This window comes from Mustela erminea, chromosome 3 (assembly GCF_009829155.1).
Source record: "Mustela erminea isolate mMusErm1 chromosome 3, mMusErm1.Pri, whole genome shotgun sequence".
NCBI classification, from domain to species: Eukaryota; Metazoa; Chordata; class Mammalia; order Carnivora; family Mustelidae; genus Mustela; species Mustela erminea.
In genome coordinates, this window is record NC_045616.1 from 88,296,715 (window position 1) to 88,323,999 (window position 27,285).

At 43.2% G+C, this 27,285-nt stretch overlaps 2 protein-coding genes across 3 annotated transcripts in view; both read right to left on the reverse strand.

Annotated features, from left to right (window-relative positions):
* CTNNA1 (catenin alpha 1) overlaps positions 1 to 12,363 on the reverse strand; it is a 185,461-nt gene extending 173,098 nt beyond the window's left edge. The window contains exon 1 of one of the 2 annotated variants that reach the window (XM_032336573.1): positions 12,236 to 12,363. The gene's annotated coding sequence lies outside the window, so the exon portion shown is untranslated. Of the gene's footprint in view, positions 1 to 6,908; positions 6,937 to 12,235 lie in introns of those variants that run through there. The other variant, XM_032336575.1, reaches the window with a different exon arrangement.
* LOC116587223 lies at positions 2,265 to 27,285 on the reverse strand. The gene is made up of 3 exons (XM_032337929.1): positions 27,204 to 27,285; positions 11,534 to 12,198; positions 2,265 to 2,947 (listed from the first exon to the last, which is right to left on the reverse strand). Exons 1-3 carry the CDS (start codon positions 27,283 to 27,285, stop codon positions 2,702 to 2,704), a joined length of 993 nt encoding a protein of 330 aa, XP_032193820.1. The 3' UTR covers positions 2,265 to 2,701.

A 27,285-nucleotide genomic window follows, 5' to 3' on the forward strand; every position in this document is an offset into this window, starting at 1 on the left:
TTTTCCCCCTCCTCCCAAGGAATCAAGCTCACATTTCACTCAGCCGCTTCTCTGCAAAATGACAGGTTTCTAAAGATATACTTCAAAGTCAGACTACAGCTTTTCTGAGAACATGATGACCCCAGGTCCAAGGAAGCAAGGAAATGATAACAGATGAATTCTAAGAAACCTTTGCCAATTCAGAGATCCCCAGAAGAGCAAACTCCATGAACACTGACAAATAACTTACCCTTTCAGTTTCTGCCTTATTCACTACACTATCATTTTTCACAAACCACGATTAAGAGTCTAGATTAACACTGAAATATTTAACATAATGAAATATTCAACACACTATGGGAGAATAGTAATAATACATCTTTGCTTGGAAAGAAAAGCATGTTTCAGAACTGCAGAGGGTAAATGGACTATTAGCAAAGGCTCTTGTCCTTCATGTCACTTGAAATGGGCCACACTGAATGTATTTCCTGAGTTATGATAGCACTTTCAATTTCAAGAACAGTCTGCAGTCCTACCTGGTTAATAAACCAGTACAGGATTATGTAACCTGATAATTAACAGGCTTCTAATAACTTCCATTTTCAATTCATAATGCCAAATATTAAGCAAAAAAACCATAGCAATAACACACTTTCAAAATGCAATTGATGGTCCACTTATTTATGACAATATTTACTAATCAAATCTCAGAATAAGAAAACAAGGGAAATCTACAGCTCACTACAATAAAATGGCAGTAGCCAAACTAAGCAATCCAGGAAAGAACTAGCCTTTAAGTTAGCAATTAAGGAGTATGACCAGTTACTTAACACCAAAATTATATTGGACTACATTATTCATTAAAAACTTCTAAAGCAAATGAGAGTTTGTTTCTTCTATATAGCCCCTGAAATCTTAAAAAAAAAAAAGCAGGGGGGGGGGTGCGCCTGGGTGGCTCAGTGGGTTAAGCCTCTGCCTTCAGCTCAGGTCGTGCCTGGGATCAAGCCCCGCATTGGGCTTTCTGCTCGGCAGGGAGCCTGCTTCCTCCTCTCTCTCTCTGCCTGCCTCTCTGCCTACTTGAGATCTCTGTCAAATAAATAAATAAAATCTTTAAAAAAAAAAAAAAAGGTTACAGCATAAAATCATAACAACTTCCACAATGTAATTCCTGCTCTACCTATACTACAACTGTAACAGGGGACAGATGACAAGGAATTTTAAAAACCAAATCACATTCCAAATGATCAATCTTTATTACAAACACTTAAAATAACACTCAAGGGGCGCCTGGGTGGCTCAGTCATTAAGTGTCTGCCTTCAGCTCAGGTCACGATCCCAGGGTCCTGGGATCCAGCCCCGCACTGGGCTCCCTGCTTGGCGGGAAGCCTGCTTCTCCCTCTCCCACTCCCCCTGCTTGTGTTCCCTCTCTAGCTGTCACTCTCTCTGTCAAATAAATAAAATAAAATCTTTAAATAAATAAATAAGCAAATAAATATAACATAACACTCCAAGCTGCCTTTCAAATCATATTTACATTATGTGCATTACTATAACCCTGAGCCACTGAAAAAGCAAAAATTAAATCACAATCAAAAAGTGGGGTTGATAGATGACAGTCCATCAACAAGTAAATAGAAATGCATGTTAATTTCAAGCTCCATTAGAAATGGGGTTGGGGGCATGCTTGCACATGGAGAAAAAGTTTGACATTATAGAAAAAAAACTAAAGATGAAAATAATGAACATTTTAGAGGCTCTAAGAGAGAAAGGGCAATGCTGAAGTTTTATTCTGAAGCATGGTATTTCTGCACACATTGAACTTTCAATAATGCATAAATTTAGTATAGTGTTCTTGCAAGTGAACAAACATCATGAGGCAGGGCAAGTCAAGGCAAACTGTTCACCTTCAAGCCAGGCCCACGTTGTGGGGGTCTAAGCTAAAGAACACACTGCAGGAACAACACCCTCAAGGTCTGGAAGCTAGCACACTGCCATCTGACCGAATTTTAGGAATTGCTGCTCGGAGAGGCTCTCCCAGATGCCTAATGTGTTTAACTTATGTTTTTGTTGTTGTTGTTGTTTTTTATTGTTCTTTTTTATTCATTTGACAGAGAGTACGCACATGAGTGAGAAAAAGAGAGAGAGAGATCGTGCACTCGCACGCAAAGGCAGGGGGAAGGGACAGAGGAAGAGGGAGAGGCAGGCTCCCCCCTGAGCAGGGGTTGGATCCCAGAACCCTGGGACCACACCCAGTGCCACAACAAAGGAGACACCCAACTGACTGAGCCACTAGTCGCCACTTTAACTTTTTTTCTTAAAAGAAAACAGAAGGAAAAAAAAGAAAACAGAAGGAACTAGTAAGACTTAAATCCTCCAACATATACATTATAACCAAAGTTCTTTGAATACTTTTTAAAGGTGTGTCTTCACAATCACTCACAAGGAAAAAATGATTTGAGCTGAGAAAAGCAGAAACGATAATTGGCCTTGGATACGATTATTTTTTACCTATTTTATCACTTTCACACGCAGTAAAATGGACTCTGGTGTACTATTCCATACATAAGGTTTAACAAACTCAGACAGCAGAGTAATCATCTCCACAATCAAGATGTACAGAAGTTAAATGAATTTATTTTATTTTCTCAACAGCATGTACATACAACGGAACCACAGAATATAAATGTACAAAATATTACTAACTTCAAGAGCTAATTTAACATCAGTTTAATACAAAGCTACAATTATCAAAATAGTACTGGCATACTATTATGTATGTAGTACTGGCATAAAGACATACAGACCAACAGAACAGATAGATCATCCAGAAACAAACGCTCACATTTACAGTGAAATGATTTTCAGTAAGGGTATCATGACCATTCAATGAGGAAATGACAGTCTTTCCAACAAATGCTGCGAAGTAAACTGCATGTCCATGTGTAAAAGGATGAAGTTGGATCCTTACCTATTATCACACAGAAAAATGAACTCAAAATGGGCTAAAGACCTAAATTTAAGAACTAAAACTATAAACCTCTTGGAAGAAAACACAGGGAGAACATTTTATGACACAGGATTTGGAAATTATTTCCTGCATAGGGCACCTGAAGGCACAAGTAAATTGAACTTCATCAAAGTAACTTTTGTGTATCAAAGGACTCTATCCACAGGGTCACAGGGTGAAAAGAAAACCCAGGGTATGGAAGAAAATATCTGCAAATCATATATGTGATAAGGATTAATACTCAGAAAATAGAGCACTCCTAAAACTCAAACACCAGAAAACAAACAACCCAATGATGACCAAAAGATTTAAGCTGACATTTCTCCAGACATACAGGGATGTGCAATAAACATATGAAAAGATATTCAACATCACCAATCATCAAGGAAATGCATATCAAAACTACAATGAAATACCACTTCATGCTCAATGACTACCATCAAAAAACCAAAATAACAAGTGCTGTCAAAGATGTGGAAAAATTAGAGCCCTTGTGTACTGCCAGCAGGAACCGAACACGGTAAGTATGAGTTTCTCAAACAAAAAATTAAAAATTAATGTACCATATAAGCCACGTTGATAAAGTATAACTAGACTTTTTTTTAACATTTTATTTATTTATTTATATGAGAGAGGGACAGTCAGACAGCCCCCCCACCCTGCAGTTGCAGAGGGGGAGCCTAACATGGGGCTTGATCAGCGGGAAACCTGCTTTTCCCTCTCCCATTCCCCCTGCTTGTATTCCCTCTCTCCATGTCTGTCTCTTCTGTCAAATAAACAAAATCTTAAAAAAAAAAAAAAAAAAAAAAAAGGGAGGGGGAGCTACATAATGGAACAGTAAGGGATCATTAATATGCTATATTACTACTGTGCAATTAATCACATGTCATCAGTTCTAACACATACATATTTCACATTTTTAAGTCTCTGAAATCTGGATGTCTCTTAAAATTGAGGTCATTGCCTAGTTCATCTGGCAGTTCTTTTTTCTAACTGATACAAAAAATAAAAGGTTAATCTTAGCTTACTAATAGGGAAAATGTTCAAGTTATAATAAATAGTAAATTACAAAAGAGCACATGAAGTAAAAACTAATTTTTATAAAGTTACTGACAATATACATGTCTAGAAAAAAGATTAGAGGATCTACCCCAAAATGTCAGCAATATTTATCTCTAGGTACTATGAGTTTTATTACCAAAAAAACCTTTAATGAAGTGGAGGTAAAGTCATGCCTCCATCCCCTGCCACAATCCTATATATAGCTTATGCATGCCTACTCTAACTAATCCAGTATTTATTGAAGAATATCTGCTATGGGTTTAGAAATAAGTCAGGTATCACAGGAGTCAAAGATTCAGAAGAAAGTAATTGCCCTGAAGGAGCTCGGCATCTCGCAAAAGAATTTATGGTCTAGGGGTGGCTGGGTGGCTCAGTGGGTTAAAGCCTCTGCTTTCAGCTCAGGTCATGATCCCAGAGTCCTGGGATCGAGCCCCGCATCAGGCTCTCTGCTCCGCGAGGAGCCTGCTTCCTCCTCTCTCTGCCTGCCTCTCTGCTTACCTGTGATTTCTCTCTGTCAAATAAATAAATAAAATCTTTAAAAAAAAAAAAAAAAGAATTTACGGTCTAGAAGAGTCTAAAGGAAGGTAAGCCAGCAATTTAATGCTATTTAAATACTGAACTAGTTCACTAGTTTTACTTATAAGACAACCCACTTAATATGGATAACACATTTCCTGTTCAGGACTGAAAGAATAAATTAGCATTTTATCACATTAGATATTAAATATCCTTTATAAATTCTCTTATTCATTACACAGATGATGAAGTTCTAACTCTAAACTCTCCAACTAGGATTCTTAAGATTAAAAACTAAAAACACACTATCATCCTAATTCATGAGACAGACATAATCAATGACAAATCAGCAACAGCAAGAAATACTCTAAACATAACTCTTTATTGTTAAAACGTTTTAAAAATTAAAATTTTTTTTTAAAGATTTATTTATTTATTTATTTGACAGAGAGAGAGAGATCACAAGTAGGCAGAGAGGCAGGCAGAGAGAGAGAGACAGGAGGAAGCAGGCTCCCTGCTAAGCAGAGAGCCCGATGCGGGACTCCATCCCAGGACCCTGAGATCATGACCCGAGCCGAAGGCAGCACCTTAACCCACTGAGCCACCCAGGCGCCCCCAAAAAATTAAAATTTAAAAAAAAAAAAATGTTTTCCCTACTTTTTCCTTGTTCACCACGCCTTCACTGTGCTGGAGGGTAAAGGGCCTAGAATACTAATTTAGTTCCTGCCTCAGGGTATCCAGTTTAGCTGAGGGGATTTAAAAAAAAAAAAAAAAACCCAGAGGAGAAAAGCTCCATGGCACTGGATTTGGCAATGACTTCTTATATAGGACACCAAAAATCACAGACAACAAAAGAAAAAAACAGGTAAACAGACCTTGATCAAAATTTCACTTTTGTGCACCAACAGGGTGAAAAGGGAACCCAAAACCTGAGAGAAAAATATTTGCAAATCACACACTAAAAAGGGATTACTACTCAAACTATATATCCACTACTGGATATTTACCCAAAGAATATGAAAACACTAATTCAAATAGATACATCCATTTTTATGTTCACTGCAGTATTATTTACAATAGTCAAATTATGTAAGCAGCCCTGGTGTCAACTGATTGATGAATGTATAAAGAAGATGGGGGGGGTGTATGTGTGTATATACACACATATATACAATGGAATATTACTCAGGGTTCCCCGAGTGGCTCAGTTGGTTAGCCGTCTGCCTTTGGCTCGGGTCATGGTCCCAGGGTCCTGGGATCCAGCCCCCCATCCTCCCTCTCCCTCTGCCTGCTGCTCCCCCTGCTTGTATTCTCCCTCTCTGTCAAAGGAATAAAATCTTTAAAAAAAAAAAAAAGAAGAAAAGAAAAGAAAAAATGTGGAGTATTACTCAGCCATCACAAAGAATGAAATTGTAATCATTTTCAACATGGATAGATCTAGAAAATATAATGCTAAGCAAAATAAGTCAGAGAAAGACAAATAATAAAATATGATTTCATTCATATGTGCAATTTAAGAAACAAAACAAAGAAAAAAAGAGAGAGAGAAACGAAAAACAGACTTTTAAGTATAGAAAACAAGCTGATAAGTTACCAGAGGGGAGGTGGGTGGGAGGATGAATGAAATCAGTAAATGGGATCATGCGTACACTTATTATAATGAGCATTAAGTAATATATAAAACTGTTGAATCACTTCACTATATAGCTGAAACTGTAACACTTTATGTTAACTACACTGGAAATTTTTAAAAATCCAGAAGAGATGCCCTGGTGGCTCAGATGGTTAAACATCTGCCGTGGGCTCAAGGAGTGACCTCTGGGTCCTGGGATGGAGCCTCCCAGCTCAGTGGGATTCTGCTTCTCTCTCCACCTACGCCTCTCCCCCTGCTCATGCTCTCTCACTCTGTATCTCTCTGTTCCAAATGAATAAATGAAATCTTACAATAATAAAGGGAGAAAAATAAAATAAATTTAAGAATCCAGAACACACAAAGAACATCTAAAACTGAACAACAAAAAACGAACAACTCAAATAAAATTGCCACAGGACTTGAACAGAGACTTATTCAAAGAAAATATACAAATGGCCAATAATCACAAGAAAAGGTGCTCAACATCACTAATCAGAGAAGGGCAAAGCAAAACCACAAAGAAGTATCACCTTACTTCCACTAGGATGGCCAGTTTAAAAAAGAAAAAAGAAAGAAAGAAAGAAAATAACAACTGTTGGTGAGGATATGGAGAAACTGGAACCCTCATACACTGCTAGTAAACATACAAAATGGTATAGCTACTGTAGAAGACAGTACAGCAGTTCCTAAACACTATAAACACAGAATTACCTTATGACCAACAAATTCCACTTCTGGGTACATATCCAAAAGAAGTTAAAGCAGGGACACAAATACATACTTGTACACCCATTTCATATCAGCATTATTATCAGCCAAAAAGTGGAACCAACCAAAGTGTCCACCAACAGATGAACAGATACTAGTGTATCTTTCCAAGAAAGGAAGGAAACTCTGACACATGCTACAACTCAGATGAACCCTGAGGTATTATACGAAGGAAAATAAACCATTCACAAAAGAACAAAATACTGTATTATTCAACCTACATGAGGTGCCTACAGTAGTCAACTTCAAAGAGGAAGTATAATGGTCAGGAGGCTGAAGGGAGGCAAAATGGGGCGTTAATGTTTAATGTATATGGAGTTTCCATTTTTGAAAATGAAAAAAGTTTTGGATATGGATGGTGGCGATGAGCAAACAAAAATATGAATGTACTCAATGTCATTGAAGTGTATATGAAAATGTTAAAATGGTAAATTTTGTTACATATATTTTACCACCAAAACACACACACAAACAGGATCAGGAGTGACAATGTCATAGTCAGAGGCAAATTTTAGAATTCCCAGTAAATTAAAGATCACTTTCAGCAATGATGACAAATGTCGCAACAGGGAAAAAAAAAAAAAAAACCACGTTAACCAGCCTTCATCAATGGACAGCATTCATGTCAAGAGAAGGATGAGGCACTCCAGTACGAATGCCTGGCAGGTGCAGAGGACATGTAGCAACATTTACAATAGAAAATGAAGCTGAGGTATGCCTGGGTGGCTGAGTCAGTTGAGCGACTCTTGGTTTCAGCTCAGGTCATGATCTCAGGTTGTGAGACCTGCCCAGCATCGGGCTCTGCACTAAGTGGGGAGTCTGCTTGAGGATTCTCTCCCTCACCCTCTGCTCCTTCCATGCCCCCTCTTCACGTTCTCTCTCTCTCTATAAGTAAATCTTGGGGTGGGGGGGGGGATGAAAGAAAGAAAATGAAGTTGAACAAATGAATTCAGAGCCAGAATTTTGGACTTAAATGCAAACCTAAGAGTCTGATCAGTTCAGCAAGGAGAGAGCAGTAAGTTTCTCAAATGAACATGAGTACTACTTGGGTGTAAAAGACTGAAAGGTGGAGGGGAAGATAGGAAAACATTCCACTAACTGTGGCAAACACTAACAGAGCAAACGAGCAACCATAATGTTCCCAAATCTCAGATTAAAAACTGAAGGGAGCAGAGGGACAGGTGGTGACCTGGGATTCCTGGAGTACTGACTGATAATTTACTGTTTCTTGGTCTAGAGAGTGGATGTGGGTGGTCTTCACTCAAATACAGCATTAGGCAGGTATTCTCATGATTTGAGCACACTTTTACAGGTATATTATACTTTAATTTTTTCAAAGTTCTGTGAAAAATAAAAGCCCAGGCCCCATTTCCAAGAACCCCCAGCCGGGAAAAAGACAGACATGAAAATATTTACCAAACAGTACGAAAGATACAACCGAAGAGTATGTACAAGCTACCCAAGAAGCACTGAGTTCTAAGAGAAAACCCAGAGACAGTGACATCTAAGGTAGGTTTTAAAGAGTAAATGAGTTTGGGGCGCCTGGGTGGCTGAGTGGGTTAAAGCCTCTGCCTTCGGTTCGGTTCATGATCCCAGGGTCCTGGGATCGATCCTGCATCAGGCTCTCTGCTCGGCAGGGAGCCTGCTTCCTCCTCTCTCTCCGCCTGCCTCTCTGCCTACTTGTAATCGCTGCCTGTCAAATAAATAAATAAAATCTTAAAAAAAAAAAAAAAAGAAAAAGAAAGAGTAAATGAGTTTGTCAGAGGAATAAAAAAAAGAGAGAGAGAGAACAGCTCCAGGAAAAGGAAAAAATATGAAAAAGGCACCAAAGAAAACAAAAACAACAATTTATCCAGAGAACTACAAGTAGTTTCAATTGTTCAAAGATGGGAAGATAATCTAAACTGCAGTGAAAACAGAGAAAACAGAAAAAAGGAATTAATGTAACATGAACACTGGATGGAGAGGCTTTCACCTCTGATTAGATATGGGTAGAAAAGAAAGAAGAATGGAATGGAGATGGTTTTCAATTTGAGGCTCTCCATAATCTGACTATTGCCTCATCCTTCACAGTTCCACCCACAAGTTAGACTCAAGACGGGAAAGACTGTTTTTCCTCCTTCATTCGACAGTATCTAATTTGCCCTCCAGGCCAGGTACCAAGTCAAAGACTAAGGCTATCAGGGGCCTCACAGGTCCACTCTGTAGCAGAAAAGGCAAACAGGGATATCAGTAATATAAGGTAAAGTATAATGAAGTGGGAACACACCTCCTGGTGCGAAGAGGTATGCTACCATAAAGAAAAGGCCTGGGCGCCTAGGTGGCTCAGTGGGTTAAGCCGCTGCCTTCGGCTCAGGTCATGATCTCAGGGTCCTGGGATCAAGTCCCGCATCGGGCTCTCTGCTCAGCAGAGAGCCTGCTTCCTTCTCTCTCTCTCTGCCTGCCTCTCAGTGTACTTGTGGTTTCTCTCTGTCAAATAAATAAATAAAATCTTTAAAAAAAAAAAAAAAAAGAAAAGGCCTAACTTGAGTCCTGAGATGTGACTAAGAGTTCATCATGAGGGGCGCCCGGGTGGCTGAGTGGGTTAAAGCCTCTGCCTTCGGCTCAGGTCATGATCCCAGGGTCCTGGGATCGAGCCCCACATCCGGCTCTCTCCTCAGCGGGGAGCCTGCTTCCTCCTCTCTCTCTCTCTCTCTCTCTCTCTCTCTGCCTGCCTCTCTGCCTACTTGTGATCTCTGTCTGTCAAATAAATAAATAAAATCTTTAAAAAAAAAAAAAACAGTTCATCATGAAAGGGACATTGGGGGGGGTCATTACTGAAAAAACAAGTCAGAGATAAGCCTAGGCCTCTTACAACCAAACCATATTTAAATCCTGTCTCACTTCACCAAAACAGTTTATTCATCCACACCACCTCACTCCCACAATCTTCCTTTAAAATATCAGATCATAAAACTTCCTACAATGGCTTCTTACAGATCTTAGAAGAAGATCCAAACATATGACCCGGTGTTCCCTGGCAATCTCATGTGAGGCCTTCTCCCCACAGGTCTTAGGTTTCAAAACACATTAAGTTCATTCCTGTCTCAGGACCTTTACACCAGCAGAGGACCCTGTTCCCTTGGTCCAGATCTTCACCACCACGACATACCACCACCTGCGACAACCAGGTCTGTCTGTCATGTCTCAGCCTATTACTTTCTCAAAAAATCCCCGGACCCTACCAGTTACTGCTCATCTCCACATACAGTTTAGGTTTCCAGAAAACAAAGGTGTCTCATTTTGGGCATGCTGAGTTTGAGAAGCACCAGGGACACTCAGCTCTCTGCAGCAAGGTGACCATGTAGGTGAGGTGAGACATCCACTATCAAAATAGAAACTTGGACTTGAGCACCTAAGTTTGAAGATATGGAAACTGCACCGAGAAGAGAGTCTCAACTTAGAGGGAGAGGGCACCCCTGACCTCTAACTCACTCTAAGAATGAGATGATGATGGCAATGAAGGTGATGCCACCTCAACAGTGTCAAAGGCTGAGATATGTTAGAAAGAATCTTGGGTCTGAGTGAACTGAAAGGGGGGGGGGGGTGCTGAGAAGCAAGAGCGGAAAATGTAAGGAAAATCAGAAGAGTCAGGTCATAATTCCACCAATTCCTATCCCCCTTTATGCTTCCTCCACTGAAAAAACCCTATCAAGTTTCATTCAGTTCAAAAGCCACCACCTTCTAGAGCCTTCCTGAACTTCTCCAAACAGAACTTATTAGGCCCCTCTCCATGCTTTCACAAGTTTTGGGTTTTTGTTGTTTTGTTTTTTGTTTTTTGTTTTGTTTTGTTTTGTTTTCTATCCTTAGTAGTAAAGAAGATACGACCCATGCACAAGTACTATTATGGCACTTTTAACAGTCTGCCTTACACTCCATGGGGGAGTATACGCCTTCCCTACATTACACTAAGAGCTCTTGGGAACACAGCCTTTATCTTACGTCATGGGTGGGCCCTTAAAAAAAAAAAAAAGCGGATAAAAATTATTTAACTTAATAAGAGTCAAAAAGGGTACATAATTAAGCAGAGGTTTGGATAATTTCTTTCGTCTTGTAAAACAAAATAACACCGCCTAATGAATTTAACTTACATTTTCCTAAAGTAACATAAACCAGTACAGTCACTTCAAAAGTCACTGCTAAATAAAATATCCTCTCATGGAAATGGTTATCCTGTTGCAACAATACAATGATGTAACCGTTTCCTTCAACGTAAATACGAAATGTCCTTAATTTAGTTGGGAACTTCACATAACTCATTCTTCTAAATTGTAAATTCTGTTCAAAACAAACACGAAAAATAAATAAATAAATAAATAAACTGTTCCAAAGACGCAGGAGGACATAAAAGGGTGTCTGCCAATCCTGGCTCCAGCCAACTGCCGCTTGCATTGTTGGGAAGCCATTCCTGGCAAGCCAGGGTCAGGCATTCGGTCCACATTTTTTCCAACAAGTGCTTCACACACGCACACTCTTTTAAAAGTCAACAAGAAGGAGTTCAACGCCCCCCGGGCAAAAAAAGGACGAACCAGAGTGAGGCGCGTCCTGTCCACCAGCACAAGAAGTCTGAGTAATTTCACAACAAAGGTTAACTTGGTACACGCCAAAAGTCCACTCGGGTGTGGCGCACCTTCCCAGCCAGACCCGGTCAGAGAAAGGCGGCACCCCACTCGCACCCTCGCGCGGGGCCCGGCAAGCCGGAGCGCGGCCTCAGTGAACCTCAAGTCCACCAGACCAACAAGTTTCGGTGGCGGGGGGAGGAGGAGGAGGGTGCGACCACGGAAACCACAAACCACAATCACTTCACAAGGAAGCTCAGCTCCCCGCCACTCCCGCACCGGAAACAGCGCGCAGGCTCCCCTCCACAGGGGAAGGCGGCCGAGGGGACCCGGCGCGCGCACCGAGTCGGCCGGGATAAAGTTTAAAAACCGCGAGAAAGTTTCTCGAGAGAAAGCGCCGCATCCGCGCGGGGCCCGCCGCTCGCTCAGCTCCAGCCTCCGCGGCCCCTCAACTTCCCGAGCGCCAGGAAGCCTCGGCCCCGCCCGCCGGGCCAGAGCGCAGGCCAGGGGCCCCGCAAGGGAAGCAGCGGGCCGGACGCCGCACCGCAACCCGCCAAGAGCCCGATTCAGGGCGGGGTCGCGGGGGAGACCGCCGCCCGCCCGCCCGCCCGCCCGCAGGCATGCCGGAAGAGCCCCTCAGCTCGGAGCCGGCGCCCGCCTGAAGAGAGTTACCTGCGGCGAGTGGGGCGAGCGCAGGAAGATTCCCGAGGCCCAAAGCCGACGGTCGCCGCTTTGTCTCCCTCCAGTCCGACTCCGAGGAGGAAATGGGCCGCCAGGCGCCCCCGCCCCCGGCCCGCCCCCCGCCCGAGGCCCCCGCCCGCGGCCCCGGCCCCGCCCGCCCTTCCGAGCACCTCCCTCCGGAGCGCTCTTCTCGGCCCCTCCCGCCGCCGCCCCGCTTTCCCTCGCTTTGGGGGTAGGCCCCGACCGAGAGACCCTGGCGACGCCAAGCCGGAACTCGCAAGAGGATCTCTTGCTTTCCGCCCTGTGCCCCCGAGTTACTTCATCCCAGGCCCCTAATGGGCGTTCAGGCCGGGAGTGATCCCCGCCTTCCCAGAGGAAGGAGGAGCGGTGACTCCTGGAACAGCCCGGGAGCGGGGGAGGGCAGGTGAGTCACGGCTCCGCGCACAGGTGAGGCTCAGGATGCTGCCCGCGCTGGCTCCACACCTTCCTCCCCCAGCCGGTGAGTCCCGGACCTGGTGAGGCGACGCAGTCCTGGGGACGCTCCGCTGAGGAGTGCCACAGGTGATTCCGAGTAACAGGCTTCCAGAAAAGTACTCTAGGCCCACCCATTTGTTTTACGGAAGGAAAGTGGCCTCGCAGCTGAAGCGGAGTGTTGCCAGAATCCGACTCCAGGGATTTTACAGTGTGATGTGGGAGGCTTCCTTGAAGTCATCTAACCCATCCCCTCACTTCACAGATCCGGAAGCCAAGAGCCCTCCTGTTGCTCAAGAAGCCTGTCAAAGGAGCGTCCCCTCCTGAGACTGGGCCCCTACACACACACACACACACACACACACACACACACACACACGCACGCGATGGACCGGCTGCTATCCCTGTCCCTCCAGCCATTTAGAGAATGTTATTCCCACTCCTCCTTATCTTCCTGGCGAATGCTCTAAAAAATCTTCAAAACAAACAAAACAAAAAACAAACAAAACAATTACATACTAATTATCAGCCTGGTATAGAAAACCCTAACGAGGTTTCAACTCCTTCATCATGGGATGAGGAACAAGACTGATTCCAAAACCAAGCAAGACCATACCCACTGCCACCTTGGTGCTGAGCCATTATTGAACAGGGTGCTAGGAAGACTGGCCTCAACATATTTACACTCTACTACTCACATCTCCCTCTCCCCCAGGAAATGCAAACTCCAGAAAGACAGAACTGGTATTCCCTACAGCACCCGGCTCAGCACTCATCCCCGGACAGTGCCAAGTTAACGTCCACAGATGAATGTGCCCACCGTAGTGCTCGTTGAGAGATGTGGATCCAGCACTTGGGTGGCTCAGTGGTTATCCGACAACTCTCAGTTTCTGCTCAAGTCATGATCTCAAGGTATTGAGACCAAGCCCCACCCTGGCCTCCCTGCTCAGCGAAGAGTCTGCTTGTCCCTCTCGTTCTGGTCCTCTTCTCCTCCCCCCCCACTGTGTGCTGTCTCATACTCCCGCTCTCTCAAAATTTTTTTTACTCTTAAAAAGAAACACCTTAAAAGACAGAAAGAAGAGATGTGGACAATAGGAGGCAATAGACTATGAAGGGAGAGCACAAACTTAAAGAGAAAGACCGTAATAAGGCCATTGTTGTCCTTCTACACCCCATTCTGTTTCTGTCTTCAGAGTCTTTGCTCCTAGTCTCCCCTGCCTAGAGTGGCCATGGCTTCCCCCCCACTACACTTGGCTACCTCAGAAGATAGTAATCAGTCAATAAATATTTGTGTGAACCAACAAGCGACAGTTAAAGGGTGATGCTCCATAGCTCTGTATATCTATCACTTCACTCAGGAGCAGCTACTTAATTTGTGAGGCCCCTTGTTCAAAAATTATGAACAATTTCAATACAGCAAAAGTGGAGCATTAACAAAGTATTTCTAAGCATAAGGCTCTTAGGTTTAATATTTGCATCCCTCAAAATTCATACATTGAAAACCTAATGCCAAGAGTGGTGTATTAAGAAATGCAGCCTCTGAGAGGTGATGAGGACGTGAGGGTAGAGCCCTTGGGAATGGAATTAGTGCCCTTATAAAAGAGGCCCCAGAGATAACCCCTATCCCTTCTGCCATATGAGGACAGAGCAAAAAGGATCAGACTGTATATGAGGAAGAGAACTTTTACCAGAACATGACCACGCTGATGACTTGATCTGGGACTTTACAGCCTCCAGAACTAGAAGAAATAAATTTCTGTTGTTTATACTACCTAGTCTGTGATATTTTGTTAGAGCAATACAAAGGCCCTAAAAATGAAAGTGCAGGGATGTTTTGGGAAGAGGGGGGGTCAGGTGACAAAAAGAATATGAAGGCAGACATACAGTGCATCCTGTAAGCTAAGGGGTATCAGACTTTTACCTCTGAGAAGCCTTGAAAAGTTTACCAGGGAAGACTTGAGCATTTGTTGTGTCTCAGGCACTTGCTTTGTGCTGGGGAGGATGACAATGAATAAAACTAACCTGATCCTGTTCTCCCACAACTTAAAATATAATGGAAGAAATGGCTACTAAAACAGATTAACTCTCCAGATTACTGGTGGCTCAGTTAGTTAAGCATCTGCCTTCAGCTCAGGGGTCCTGGGATCCAGTCCCACATCCGGCTCCTTGCTCATCAGGGACTCTGCTTCTCCCTCTGCCTGTTCTGCCTCCTCCTCCCCCTGCTTTGCCCTCTCTCTCTGACAAATAAAATCTTAAAAAATAAAAAGAAAACAGGTAAACTAAAAAGAAAGTCAAGTGTAAAGATAAAAGAGAGATACAAGTAGATTTTGGGGGGGAATTACCCTAGTCTGGGTTCAGTGACCTGAGGAAGGGATCTTTATGCTATGACCCACTCCAGTCACATTTTAGCACTCACCTCTCCATCAGAACTGCTTTTATTAAGGTCCCTGATGACCTCCATGATGCTATATCCAGTGGTCATTCTCTGTGCACAGCTGACTTGTATCATCATCAGTGCTTAATCACTCTTCCTGAAACATTATCTTCATTTGGCCTCTAGGGCACTAGGCTCTTCTAAGTTTGTTCCAGCCTCCCTGGCTCCAACTTACCCTCCTTTGGAGATTCCTTCTAAAACCTCCCAACCTCTAAATGTTAGAGCAGCAGTTCTCAAGGTGTAGTCCAGGGACTCCTAAGTCCCTTTCCAGGGAGTAGTAAGGTGAAAGCTATTTTCATAATATTAAAATATCATTTGTCTTTTCACTCCCAGTCTCTCATGGTGTATAGTATTCCAGACTACATGATGTATATAATAGGGCATCACAAAGAATGCAGAAGCAGACAGAGAATCCAATTACCTTTTATTAAGCCAGACAGTAAAGAGATTTGCAAAAAGGCAAAATAATGACACATCTCCCCGAATGTCCTTTTATTTTAAAAGACATTGCCATTTTTCTTTAAATGATATTTATGACAATTTAATAATACAGTAAACATTGATAGATAAAACTCACATGCACAAAAGCCCTTTGTGATCCTCAAAAAGTTTTAAGAGTGTAGAAGATTCCTGAGAGCAGAAAGTTTAAAAACTGCTGTTAAAGGGGTGCCTGGGTGGCTCAGTGGGTTAAAGCCTCTGCCTTTGGCTCAGGGCATGATCCCAGGTTTCTGGGATCAAGCCCTGCATTGGGCTCTCTGCTCAGCAGGGAGCCTGCTTCCCCCTCTCTCTCTGCCTGCCTCTCTGCCTACTTGTGATCTCTGTCTTTCAAATAAATAAATAAAATATTTAAAAAAAAAAAAAAAAAAACCTGTTGTTAAAGTGTCCCAGGACTCCATCCTTGGACCTCTTTTTCTGTTTGCCATAATCCCGCTAGTGATCTCATCCAGTCTTTTGGCGTTAAGTATGCTGACAATTCCAGGTTTATATCACAAGCTGAACCTTTCTCCTGAGTTCTAAACTCGCATATCCATTTCCCTACTTGATACCTCCATTTGAATACCTAGTAGGCATCTAGGTATCTCACACTTCATATGTCTATATGTCTAAAACTGATTTCCTGATAACTCTGTCCAAACTTGCTGACACCACAGTTTGCTTCATTTCATTAAATGGCAACTCCAGGGGCACCTGGGTGGCTCAGTAGGTTAAGCGTCTGCCTAATGCTCAGGTCATGATCCCAGAGTCCTGTGATTCAGTCCGCATTGCATCAGGCTCCCTGCTCAGCGGTATTCTTCTTCCTCTCTCTCTGCCCTTCCTTCTGGCTCATGCTCGCTCTCTCTCTCAAATAAATAAATAAAATATATTTTTTTAAAAAGGCAACTCCAGGGGCTCCTGGGTGGCTCAGTGGGTTAAAACTGCCTTCGGCTCAGGTCATGATCCCAGGGTCCTGGGATCGAGCCCCCCATCGGGCTCTCTGCTCAGCGGGGAGCCTGCTTCCTTCTCTCTCTCTCTCTGCCTGCCTCTCTGCCTACTTGTGATCTCTATCTGTCAAATACATAAATAAAAAATCTTTAAAAAAAAAAAAAAAAGGCAACTCCATTACTCTAGTTGTTTAGGCCAAAAACTTTGGAGTCATCCTTGACTATGTTCATTCCCTCACACATTTTATATCTGGTTCCTCAACAAATCTGGGCCTCTACCTTCAAAATATATTCAGTGTGTGTACATATATATTTTTTAATTTTTTTTTTTTTTTTTTTACCATTTCCATTGTTACCATCCTGAATCAAGCCATCATCATCTCTTACTTGAATTTCACAGGAGCCTCCTCACTGGTCTCCTTACCTTTGCCCTTGCTTCCCTCAGTCTAATCTTAATTCAGCAGCTGGAGTGATACTGTTAAAATATAAGTCCAAACATGTCATTCCTACTCTGCCCAAAAGTCTCCATTGGCTCCCATCCCACCAAGAGTAAAAGGCAAGGTCCATATAAGGGCCGGGAGACCTCTCCTGCTCCTACACATTTCTCTGACACACTGGCCTCTTTACTATTTCTGGAACCCATCAGGCAGGCTCTTGCCTTAGGGCCTTTGCTTTCTGACTGGAATGTTCTCCTCCAAATAGCTGCCTGACTCACTCTCTCACCTCCCCCAGGTCTAGGCTCAGCTATCACTTTTTGGGAGGCTTCCTCTTGGCCACCCTATTTAAAATTGCAACCCCTTCCCCCAACATTCCCATTCCTTTTTCCTTGGTTTATATTTCTGCTTAGGGCGTATCACCATCTGACATGTAATGTCATACATATATTTATTTTTTAACTTACCATTTTCTCCTGTCTTCCACTAGAATTTAAAGCATCGTGAAGGCTAGTGTTTCTGTTTTGTTCAGTGCCTAGAAGACTGTCTGGTACAAAGCAGATCTCTCAATAAATATTTGTCAAATGAATGAAAAAATAAGTGGGACCTTAAAAAAGACATTGGCAAGATAGATAGGGAGAGAAGGAAAGAGTTTCGTTCTAGACCAAGGGACAAGGAAGTTTGAAGGCCATGAGTCCCATTCTAGGAAAAGAAGTTCTGTGATTCGGAAGCTGGTAAGGTAGGTAGAGGCCAGACTGGAGAGGACTTTGTAAGGCCTTACACTTTATTGTGAGAGGAATGAGACATCACAAAGGATTTTGAACAAAGAGATAGCATGATCATATTTTGTTTCTGAAAATTTTATTTTGAAAAAAAAAAATTTTGTTTTTACTTTGGAGGGGTGCTTGGGTGGTTCAGTTCGTTAAGCAACTGCCTTCGCTCAGGTCATGGTCTCAGGGTCCTGGAATTGAGCCCCGGCACCAGCACAGCACCGGGCTCTCTGCTCAGTGGGGAGCCTGCTTCCCCCTCTCTATGCCTGCCTCTCTGCCTACTTATGATCTCTGTCTGTCAGATAAATAAATAAAATCTTTTTAAAAAAAAGAAAGAAAGAAAAAGGACAGAGGATCCTAGGTCTTGTCAATAGATTGAACACGGAGCTTTCTGACTTGCTCAGCTGAAGAAACAGTGTTGTCATTTACCTAAATGGAGAGCCCTAGAGGTAAAGAAGGTAGGGATGGATGGGGTAAAAAACAGTGCACTCAAAGAGTTATTTCGGGTCATGCTTAGTTTCAATACCTACCAAACATCTAAGAAGAGATAACCTGTGGACAGGGGTATATCCAAATCTGAACTCAGGAAAGGCCCTGAGAGGAGCTAGTGCTGTAGAACTCACGTGCATCTGGAGAATGTGTAGCAAAAAGAGATGGAGGCCCAAGAACAGCTTTTAAGAGGAAGAGAAGCCAGAACAGGACAGAACTCCCTCCTGCAACCCAGAGCCCTCCTTTCCTTTCCTAAAATTCATCAATTCTTCGAAACACCCCCCCCATGGGGAGCCTGCTTCTCCCTCTCCCTCCCCCTGCTTGTGCACATTCTGTCAAATAAATAAATAAAATCTCTGAAATGCGCCAATTCTTTTCCTTTTTTTTTTTTTTAAGATTTTATTTATTTATTTGACAAAGAGAGAAAGAGATCACAAGTAGGCAGAAAGGCAGGCAGAGAGAGAGGGGGGAAGCAAGCTCTCCACTGAGCAGAGAGCCTGACGCGGGGCTCCATCCCAGAACCCTAAGATCATGACCTCAGCTGAAGGCAAAGGCTCAACCCAGTGAGCCATCCACTCACCCCACCAATTCATTTCCTACCTTAGGATCTTGTCATTTCTGCACCCTGTACTTGTGAATTTCTCTGCCCTAACTCTTCATCTTGCCTCCTTCTTAGTCTTTTTTTTTAAATTAAGTATTTTATTTAGCGTCTACTTATATACTGGATTTTTGAGATCACTTATACTGTTTTTTTTCCCCAATCTTTTCAGCCACTTTTTAAAATACTTTATTCTTTTTTTTTTTTTTTTTTTGTAAGATTTACTTTATTTATCTGAGAGACCTAGAGATAGAGAGAGCTGGAGTGGGGAGGAGGGGAGAAACAGGATTCCTGCTCAGCAGGGAGCCTAATGTGGGGCTGATCCCAGGACTCACAGTATCATGACCTGACCCAAAGGCAGACACTTAATTGACTGAGCTACCCAGCTGCCCCCAAAAATACTTTATTCTTTTTAGAACAGTTTTAGGTTCACAGCAAAATTGAGAGAGAGAGAGAGATTTCCCATGTAGTCTTTGTCCCCACACACTCATAGCCGCCATTATCAATATTCCCCACCAGAGTAGTGCATTTATTAAAACTGCTGAGCCTATATGGACACATCCTAATCACCCCAAATCACAGTTTATCTTAAGGTTGACTCTTGGTGTGTATTCCACAGGTGTGGACAGATGCGTAATAACATGCATCTGTCATTATACCATCATACAAAGTATTTTTACTTTTTCATTGCCCTGAAAATCCACTGTGCTCTACTTATTCAGCCTGGCCTCCACTTCTCATTCTTGAGGAACATTTTTGCCATCACCTGGTCAGAGAGGCCTTCCATGACCACACCCCCATACCCCAGTCACTCCCTACCACAGTACTGTATTTCTACTCTCGATAGCACTCATTCCTCTCTAGAAATACCTTGTTTACTGTTTTATTTTCTCTCTCCGCCATTAGATTCTAAGCTCCATGCATGCAGACAGGAGTCTTGTCTGGCTTTTTCACATCTCTGCTTCTATAATTTAGCACAGTTCCTCGAACATAAAATGCACTTTAAAAATATTTCCAGGGACCCCTGGCTGGCTCAGTCAGGAGAGTGTGCAACTCTTGATCTTGGGGTCGTGATTCAAGCCCCTTGTTGCGTGCTGAGATTACCTAAATAAATACAACCTTAAAAAAAGAATGAGTGGCCACAGATACGGGAAGAAAACCAAGTGACACTGAAGCCAAGGAATTGTTCACTAATGTCAACTAATGACATCTGGTTTTTTTATAAAGGTTTTTTTAAGATTTTTTATTTATTTGACAGGGAGAGAGATAGATCACAAGTAGGCAGAGAGGCAGGCAGAGAGAGTGGGGGAGAAGCAGGCTCCCCACCCACCAGAGAGCTGATGTGGGGCTCGATCCCAGGACCCTGAGATCACAACCTGAGCTGAAGGCAGAGGCTTAACCCACTGAGCCAGGCTCCCATGACATCTGGTTTGAGGCTTACATTTGGTAAGGGTTCAATTCACTTCAGGTTGTTGAACACAGTGCAACATAATCACAAGAGGTAAACCGCACCAAGAATGTTACAGAAAAGCAATCAAAAAAGTCAATCGGGGGTGCCTGGGTGGCTCAGTGGGTTAAGCCTCTGCCTTCAGCTCAGGTCATGATCTCAGGGTCCTGGGATCAAGCCCCACATCGGGCTCTCTGCTTGGTGGGGAGACTGCTTCCTCCTCTCTCTGCCTGCCTCTCTGCCTACTCGTGACCTCTCTCTGTCAAATAAATAAATAAAATCTAAAAAAAAAAAAAAGTCAATCACCAACACTTTATGGGGTATTCTAAGGGGTTACACAAAATAATGTCAAACTATTAATAAAGATGAACTATCAGAGATCATTCTGGAGACTCTCTACATTATGAGGACTTCATTATTATTTATCTACATTGCACTGGTTAAATACCTTCACAGTTTGAAAGGCACTTTTCCTGGATGTTATTTCATCTGAGGCACTTCACAACCCTTAAGGAAGGTAGTATCAAAATAAGTGAAGATCCAAAAATGATGAAGATGAGAACTGGCCTGGCAGCTATGGAATGAAAGATTGGAAAATTGTTACCTCTTGTATCCATGAAATGATGACCAACCACCCCTGCACCGTGCGCACACACACACACACACACACACACTCACGTGACTACCACCATTGAGCCCCATAGAAGAGATCAAATGGTTTCGGCTTAGCCTGGGGAAAACCGACAAAGGGGATCAGATTTGGACTAGAGTCAGTAAAAACCAAAGGTAAAACCAAAGTGTGGTCAGGGTCAAAGGCAAATGGATGCCTGGTGGCTCTGGTTGCCTCTCTGTTCCATTTCAGATGGGTGGGCAGAAAGCATTAAAGCCCAGCCGCCCTGGAAATTGTGTCTATTAGCGGAGCTAACATCAGGGTATCTTCCTCATTTCTGTGTAGCTCAATAACTCCCAACTATGGCAGCGAATCAGAATCACCTGGAGAGGGGCGCCTGGGTGGCTCAGTTGTTAAGCATCTGCCTTCAGTTCAGGTCATGATCTCAGGGCCCTGGAATAGAGCCCCACATCAGGCTGCCTGCTCAGCGGGAAGCCTGAGTCTTCCTCTCGTGCTCCTCCTGCTTGTATTCCCTCGCTGTCTATCTCTTTTTAAATCTCCCAGGGTGATTCCAGTATGCAGCCAGAGTTGAGAATCACTAATAACCAGTCTGAGCCTGGGCAGAAAACAAAGTCAGGTATACTTACAACTTACTCATTAATTCATTTGCTTATACAATGGTAATTATTTTAACACTCAATAAAAATAATAATAGCTCGTATCTAATAAGTCCTTGGTGTATGCCACACTCTGTGCTAAGAGCTTCACTTGTCACCAAAGCCTCTCAACATCCTGAAGTAGTTACTATTTTATCCCTCATTCAGTGAATGAGAACACAGAGGCTCAGGTCACACTGGGAGTGACAGTGCTGGGACCCAGAACTGCCAGAATTCAGAAGCAGGCTCTTAACCACCCACACGTAGCCCCCGAGATATCAATGGCTTATAAAACCTTTTGGTTGAAAAGCCAGACTCGGGGCGCCTGGGTGGCTCAGTGGGTTAAGCCACTGCCTTCGGCTCAGGTCATGATCTCAGGGTGCTGGGATGGAGTTCCGAATCGGGCTCTCTGCTCAGCAGGAAGCCTGCTTCCCTCTGTCTCTCTCTGCCTGCCTCTCCATCTACTTGTAATTTCTCTCCGTCAAATAAATAAATAAATAAAATCTTTAAAAAAAAAAAAAAAGAAAAGCCAAACTCAAAATAGTTTTCATGTCAAGACCACACCACAGTGATTCTTATGCTATACCCATTTTGTCTTTTTGCATAGCTTTGATTCAACAGATGGGGCTGGTTGGGGGCTTAAGGGTGGGGTGAAAGACAGGAGCTCACTTCTATTTCTTTCAGGCCTCTTCTAAGAGACAACGCTGTTGCCAGTGGGTTAAATTTAAAGAAAAAAAAACAAAAAATCTTAGCCCCTTGACAGTTAGAAACATATGTATAAGGTTCTCTTGATTCATGCTCTTCATCTTCATGCAGAAAGTGAAATCAAGATTTAGTTCCTAAGGGGCACCTGGGTGACTCAGTGGGTTAAGCCTCTGCCTTTGGCTCAGGTCATGATCCCAGGGTCCTGGGATCGAGCCCCACATCAGGCTCTCTGCTCAGTGGGGACCCTGCTTCCCCCTCTCTCTGCCTGCTTCTCTGGCTACTTGTGATCTCTGTCTGTCAAATAAATAAATAAAATCTTAAAAAAAAAAGATTTAGTTCTTAAAATCAGTCAACAATGGGTGTTCATGCTTCTCTCCTCTCTGATATATCAAAGATGTATACACAGAAACAAACACTTCCCACCTTTTCTATGCTCATATTTTTGTTGATGATAATGGAGAACAAGAATTGAAAGGAAAAAAGTTAAAGACTGTGCCAACCCAGCAAAATTATATCTAAAAATAAGTCTTTTTAAAAAGGGGAGGGGAATGGAGGAAGGAGGGATGGGCTTTATTCTTCTCTTTAAAACTATCAGTGGGTTGTATTATGAAAACCTGGTTCTTTGTATTTACCATTCTAAAAATGCTTTTTTTGTCTGGCATTTTTAGATTTTTATAGGAGTATGAAAAGTGCTATCAAAATAAGAATTGTTACATTGTAGCATAAATGGAATTAAACTAATGCACTTTAGATCTCAGATGTACTGGTGAATGAGTCACGTGTCTCCATTCATTGCTTCTGTTGCCTGACAATAATTTCTCTAGATTCCAAGAAACTTTGAGAAAATAAATTCCACTGGAACGGAGCAGAGAGATACATCTGCCAGGAATCTTTACATGCCCCATAAGTCCCCACATAAACATTCTGAATACAGGAGAACTTAAAATGGAAGCCACGGCGGCCTTTGTTTTTCGCTCACCCAGACTGAATCTGGTTCCAGGTTGAGGACTCAGGCTGGCTGAGTAGGCCCTGGGATCCCTGGACTTGTGAGCTCCCAGTGGGTCATAGCAAACCCACATTCCATCCTGACTCCCTCTATTGGTTCTTACCAATCCAGCGTCTTTATATCTTTAATCACGATAAATCACTCTTCTGTCTGCCTGGGAGTCTGGCAGAACCTGCCCCTCTATCACAGAAGGCTAAGATCATATCTATGCATCCATTCGTTTCCTCAAGCAACAAATATTTTGGAATACCTACTGTATGATACATATGGTACCAGACCCGGTAGATCCAGTAGTAGGCAGCCCTGGTGAAATCTACACTCTAGAAAGGAAGGAAGACAGGTAAACAGGTAATAATTAAAGGGACGGAATGATTTCAGATAGGGGTACAAGATGAGAGTAACTGGGAAAAGACATGCTCATTTAGATAGAGAGCTCAGGAAAGACCTCACTAAAAACATGATGTTTGTACTGAGACTTGAACGACCAGAAGAGGCTGGTGATGAAGCTGAATATCCCACAGGAGAAGAAGCAGGTGCAAAAGCCCCAGGATGGGAGTAAGCCTGGCAGATTCAAGGAGCAGAAGGAAGGCCAGGGCCCTGAGTGATAGTAAATGAGCAAAAGAGTAGTAGATGAGGTCAGAAAGGTAGGCAGGAGCCAAATCATGAGAGACCCTGTAGGTGATGGTAAGGAGCACGGGTTGTCCTTTCAGAGCAATGGGAGGCCCGCAGGGGGGATTAACAAGTAGAGTGAACATGATCTGATTCACATTTTTAAAAGGTCACTTTGTTGTATTAAGAATGGAGTCTAAGGGAACATAAGTGAATGCCTATCATCATTCATTCATCTATTCAAATATTCAAAATATTTTTGTAGTGCCTAATTGCCAGGCAATGTACCAAGCACTGGGAAATCAGGGTGAGAAAAACATAATTCCTGGGATCCCCGGGTGGCTCAGTCATTAAGCGTCTGCCTTCGGCTCAGGTCAAGATCCCAGGGTCCTGGGATCAAGCCCCGCTTCCAAGCTCCCTGCTCAGCAGGAGTCTGCTTCCCCCTCTCCCACTCTCCCTGTTTGTGTTCCCTCTCTGTCAGATAAATAAATAAAATCTTAAAAAGAAAAGAAAAAACAAAAAACATAATTCCTCCCCTCAAGGAGCTTATAAGACAATTGGAGAGACAGAAGAGTATGTAGGCTTTTATAATGAGCTAAGAATTGTGCTGGGAGAAACCTCCATGTGATATAGGAACCCAGAAGAATTTCATCCATCCATCCATCCATCCAACCATTTCGTAAATATTTATGTGCCAAGCTCTTAAGATACAATGGTGAAGTAAACAAACAAGGCACATATCCCCATGCTGTTTACAAATTACTGGAGGAGACTTATCAATTAAACACCCTCACAGACCCATCATTATATCTCTTATTGAGATATAAGCTATGGCAGACAAATAATGTGACTCAATAGGAGGGGAGCCTGATAGTGTCTGGGAGGACTTAGGAGCCCTGAAGGATGAGCTTCAGGTATGCCGTAAGTGGGGGTTGGGGGGGAGGAGAGGAAGATTGTCAATTATACCTCAATAAAGCATGGGGAAAAAGAAAAGGAAGAGTACTGTGGGCCAGTCCTAGCTCCATAGGTCAGGAAAGACCTTCTGACATCTAAGTTGAGTCCTGAAGGATTAGTAGAAGTTAGCCAGATGAGGGGAGCTGGAGGAGAAGGGAAGGCATTCTAGAGCAAGGGAATGGTCTATGTAAAGGCATGGAGACAACAGAACATTGTGGATTCTGGAAAAAGCAACTGTTCCATATGGCTGATCTACAGAGTAGAAAGGCACAGCAAGGTCAAAGAGAATGGAGAAGTAGGCAGAATTAGAATCATACTCTACTAATAATTCTTTTGAACTTCATTCTGAGGGCAGCAGGAAACTGTTAAAGGACTTGAAGCAGGAGAAAGACCAGGCCAGATCAAGAGTTAGAAACTTCTCCCGACACAAAAGAGGAGACAGTCTGAGCCCTCACAACCTGCCATACTGCATTAAGCATAGCATATCTAACTGAAAGTAGACATTATGCCCTCCGTGAAATCCGTTTTAGGACTTTCTAGGTTAAGGGAGGGCCAGTTTTGCAAATGAGTTTGGCTACTCTATCTCTGTGTCTTCCCACCATCCGCAGCCCAATGCAGGACCAGCAAAAGTCACTAATTCAGAAAACATCTGCTTGTGGTGCTGAGCAACAACTTATCCGCACCTCCATAACTGGGCATACCAAGGAGCCCAGTTGCACAGAGGCCAAGGCCCAGGACACCAGAGTGAGATTTCCAAAATGTGGCCTAGGTAGTCCTTCCTGCCTCAAACAGCTTCCCATGGTTACAAGAGAAAAAAAAAAAAAAAAAAAAAAAAACTAAACAATTTAGTGTGGTCCACAGGGCCCTTAGGGATCACTCCATTCCACCAGCTGTCCTCCTATCCAGAGGGCTCTTTCCCCAGACATCCCAGTGGTGGTGCCTTCTTATTGTTTGGGTCTCAAACTAAATGTTGCCTTCTAAATTTGGTCTCCCTGACAATGCCTTCTAAGGTAGCTGGATAGTCACGACCTATCCCATTACCCCACTGTATTTTCTTCAAAGCTTATGTTACCATCCAAAATTAGTTGTTTATCGCCTTGCTAATTGTTGGTCTTCTCCCTCTACAATGTTGCTTGACAGCTTGGTTCTTGGCTGTCTTGTTTACTGTTTTATCCCCAGTACTCACAACAATGTCTGGCACACAGTAGGTACTGAACAAATAAATAGTCTTGGCCTATCTTTCCAACCTCACCACAATCCATTCCTGAATTATTCCCTAAGCTTTGAAGGGGTGGAGGTGCATGGAGGTCTTCAGACCTGCTTTGCTAATGGAAGTCCCTAATTGGTTCAACCTGGAATAGCTTTCCTCCTTTTCCAGCCGCCAGTCTCCTCAGTCCCACACCGTATTCTCCCTTTTCTTTCTTTTTTTTTTTTTTAAGATTTTTATTTATTTATTTATTTGGCAGACAGATCACAAGTAGGCAGAGAGGCAGGCAGAGAGAGAGGAGGAAGCCTGAGATCATGACCTGAGCCGAAGGCAGAGGCTTTAACCCACAGAACCACCCAGGCACCCATATTCTCCCTTTTCTTCCAGATTCTGAAATCCTCCCAGATTTTCAAGCCTTGTACACACCTCTGTCAAGGCTCATCTCACAGTACTGCAATGAGATGTTTACCTGTCATCTACCCCACTGGCCTGTGTCCGTGAGCTCCTAAAAGCAGGCAGTCATTTACCTCCTTCTCCCTAGGACACAAGAAAGTGATCAGCAAATAGTAGGCACTTCCTCCATGTTTGTTGAGCAATTAGGTAGAAAAATGTGGTTCAGGGGTGCCTGGGTGGCTCAGTGGGTTAAACCTCTGCTTTCAGCTCTGGTCATGATCTCAGCGTCCTGGGATTGGGCCCTGCATTGGGCTCTCTGCTCAGCAGGGAGCCTGCTTCTCCACCCCCCTCTGCCTGCCTCTCTGCCTATTTGTGATCCCTGTCTGTCAAATAAATAAATAGAATCTGGAAGGAAGGAAGGAAGGAAGGAAGGAAGGAAGGAAGGAAGGAAGGAAGGAAGGAAAAGAAAGAAAGAAAGAAAGAAAGAAAGAAAGAAAGAAAAATGTGGTTCAGAGAAACATGAATTTGTCATGGTCATGTTTCTGGCCATGGTAGAAGGGGTTGTCATAAATCTAGACCTAGGGTACAGAGGGCAGGTATGGGCCAAACCAGAAAAATAGCACCATATTAAATTCTGATCATGCAGAGCAAAAGGGGGTGGGTTTGGCTGAAAACACCCTGGTTCTCACCATCCATGTTCTCCCACGTGGGCAGCAGCAGTTAATTCATGGGTGAGAAGTCCAGGAGAAGCTCACTATCAACTCTGGGAGGATCCATCCAGGAGGCCTGGAGAAGTGCCAGCTGAAGTCCGCACAGCACTTCCACTCCTCCAAACAT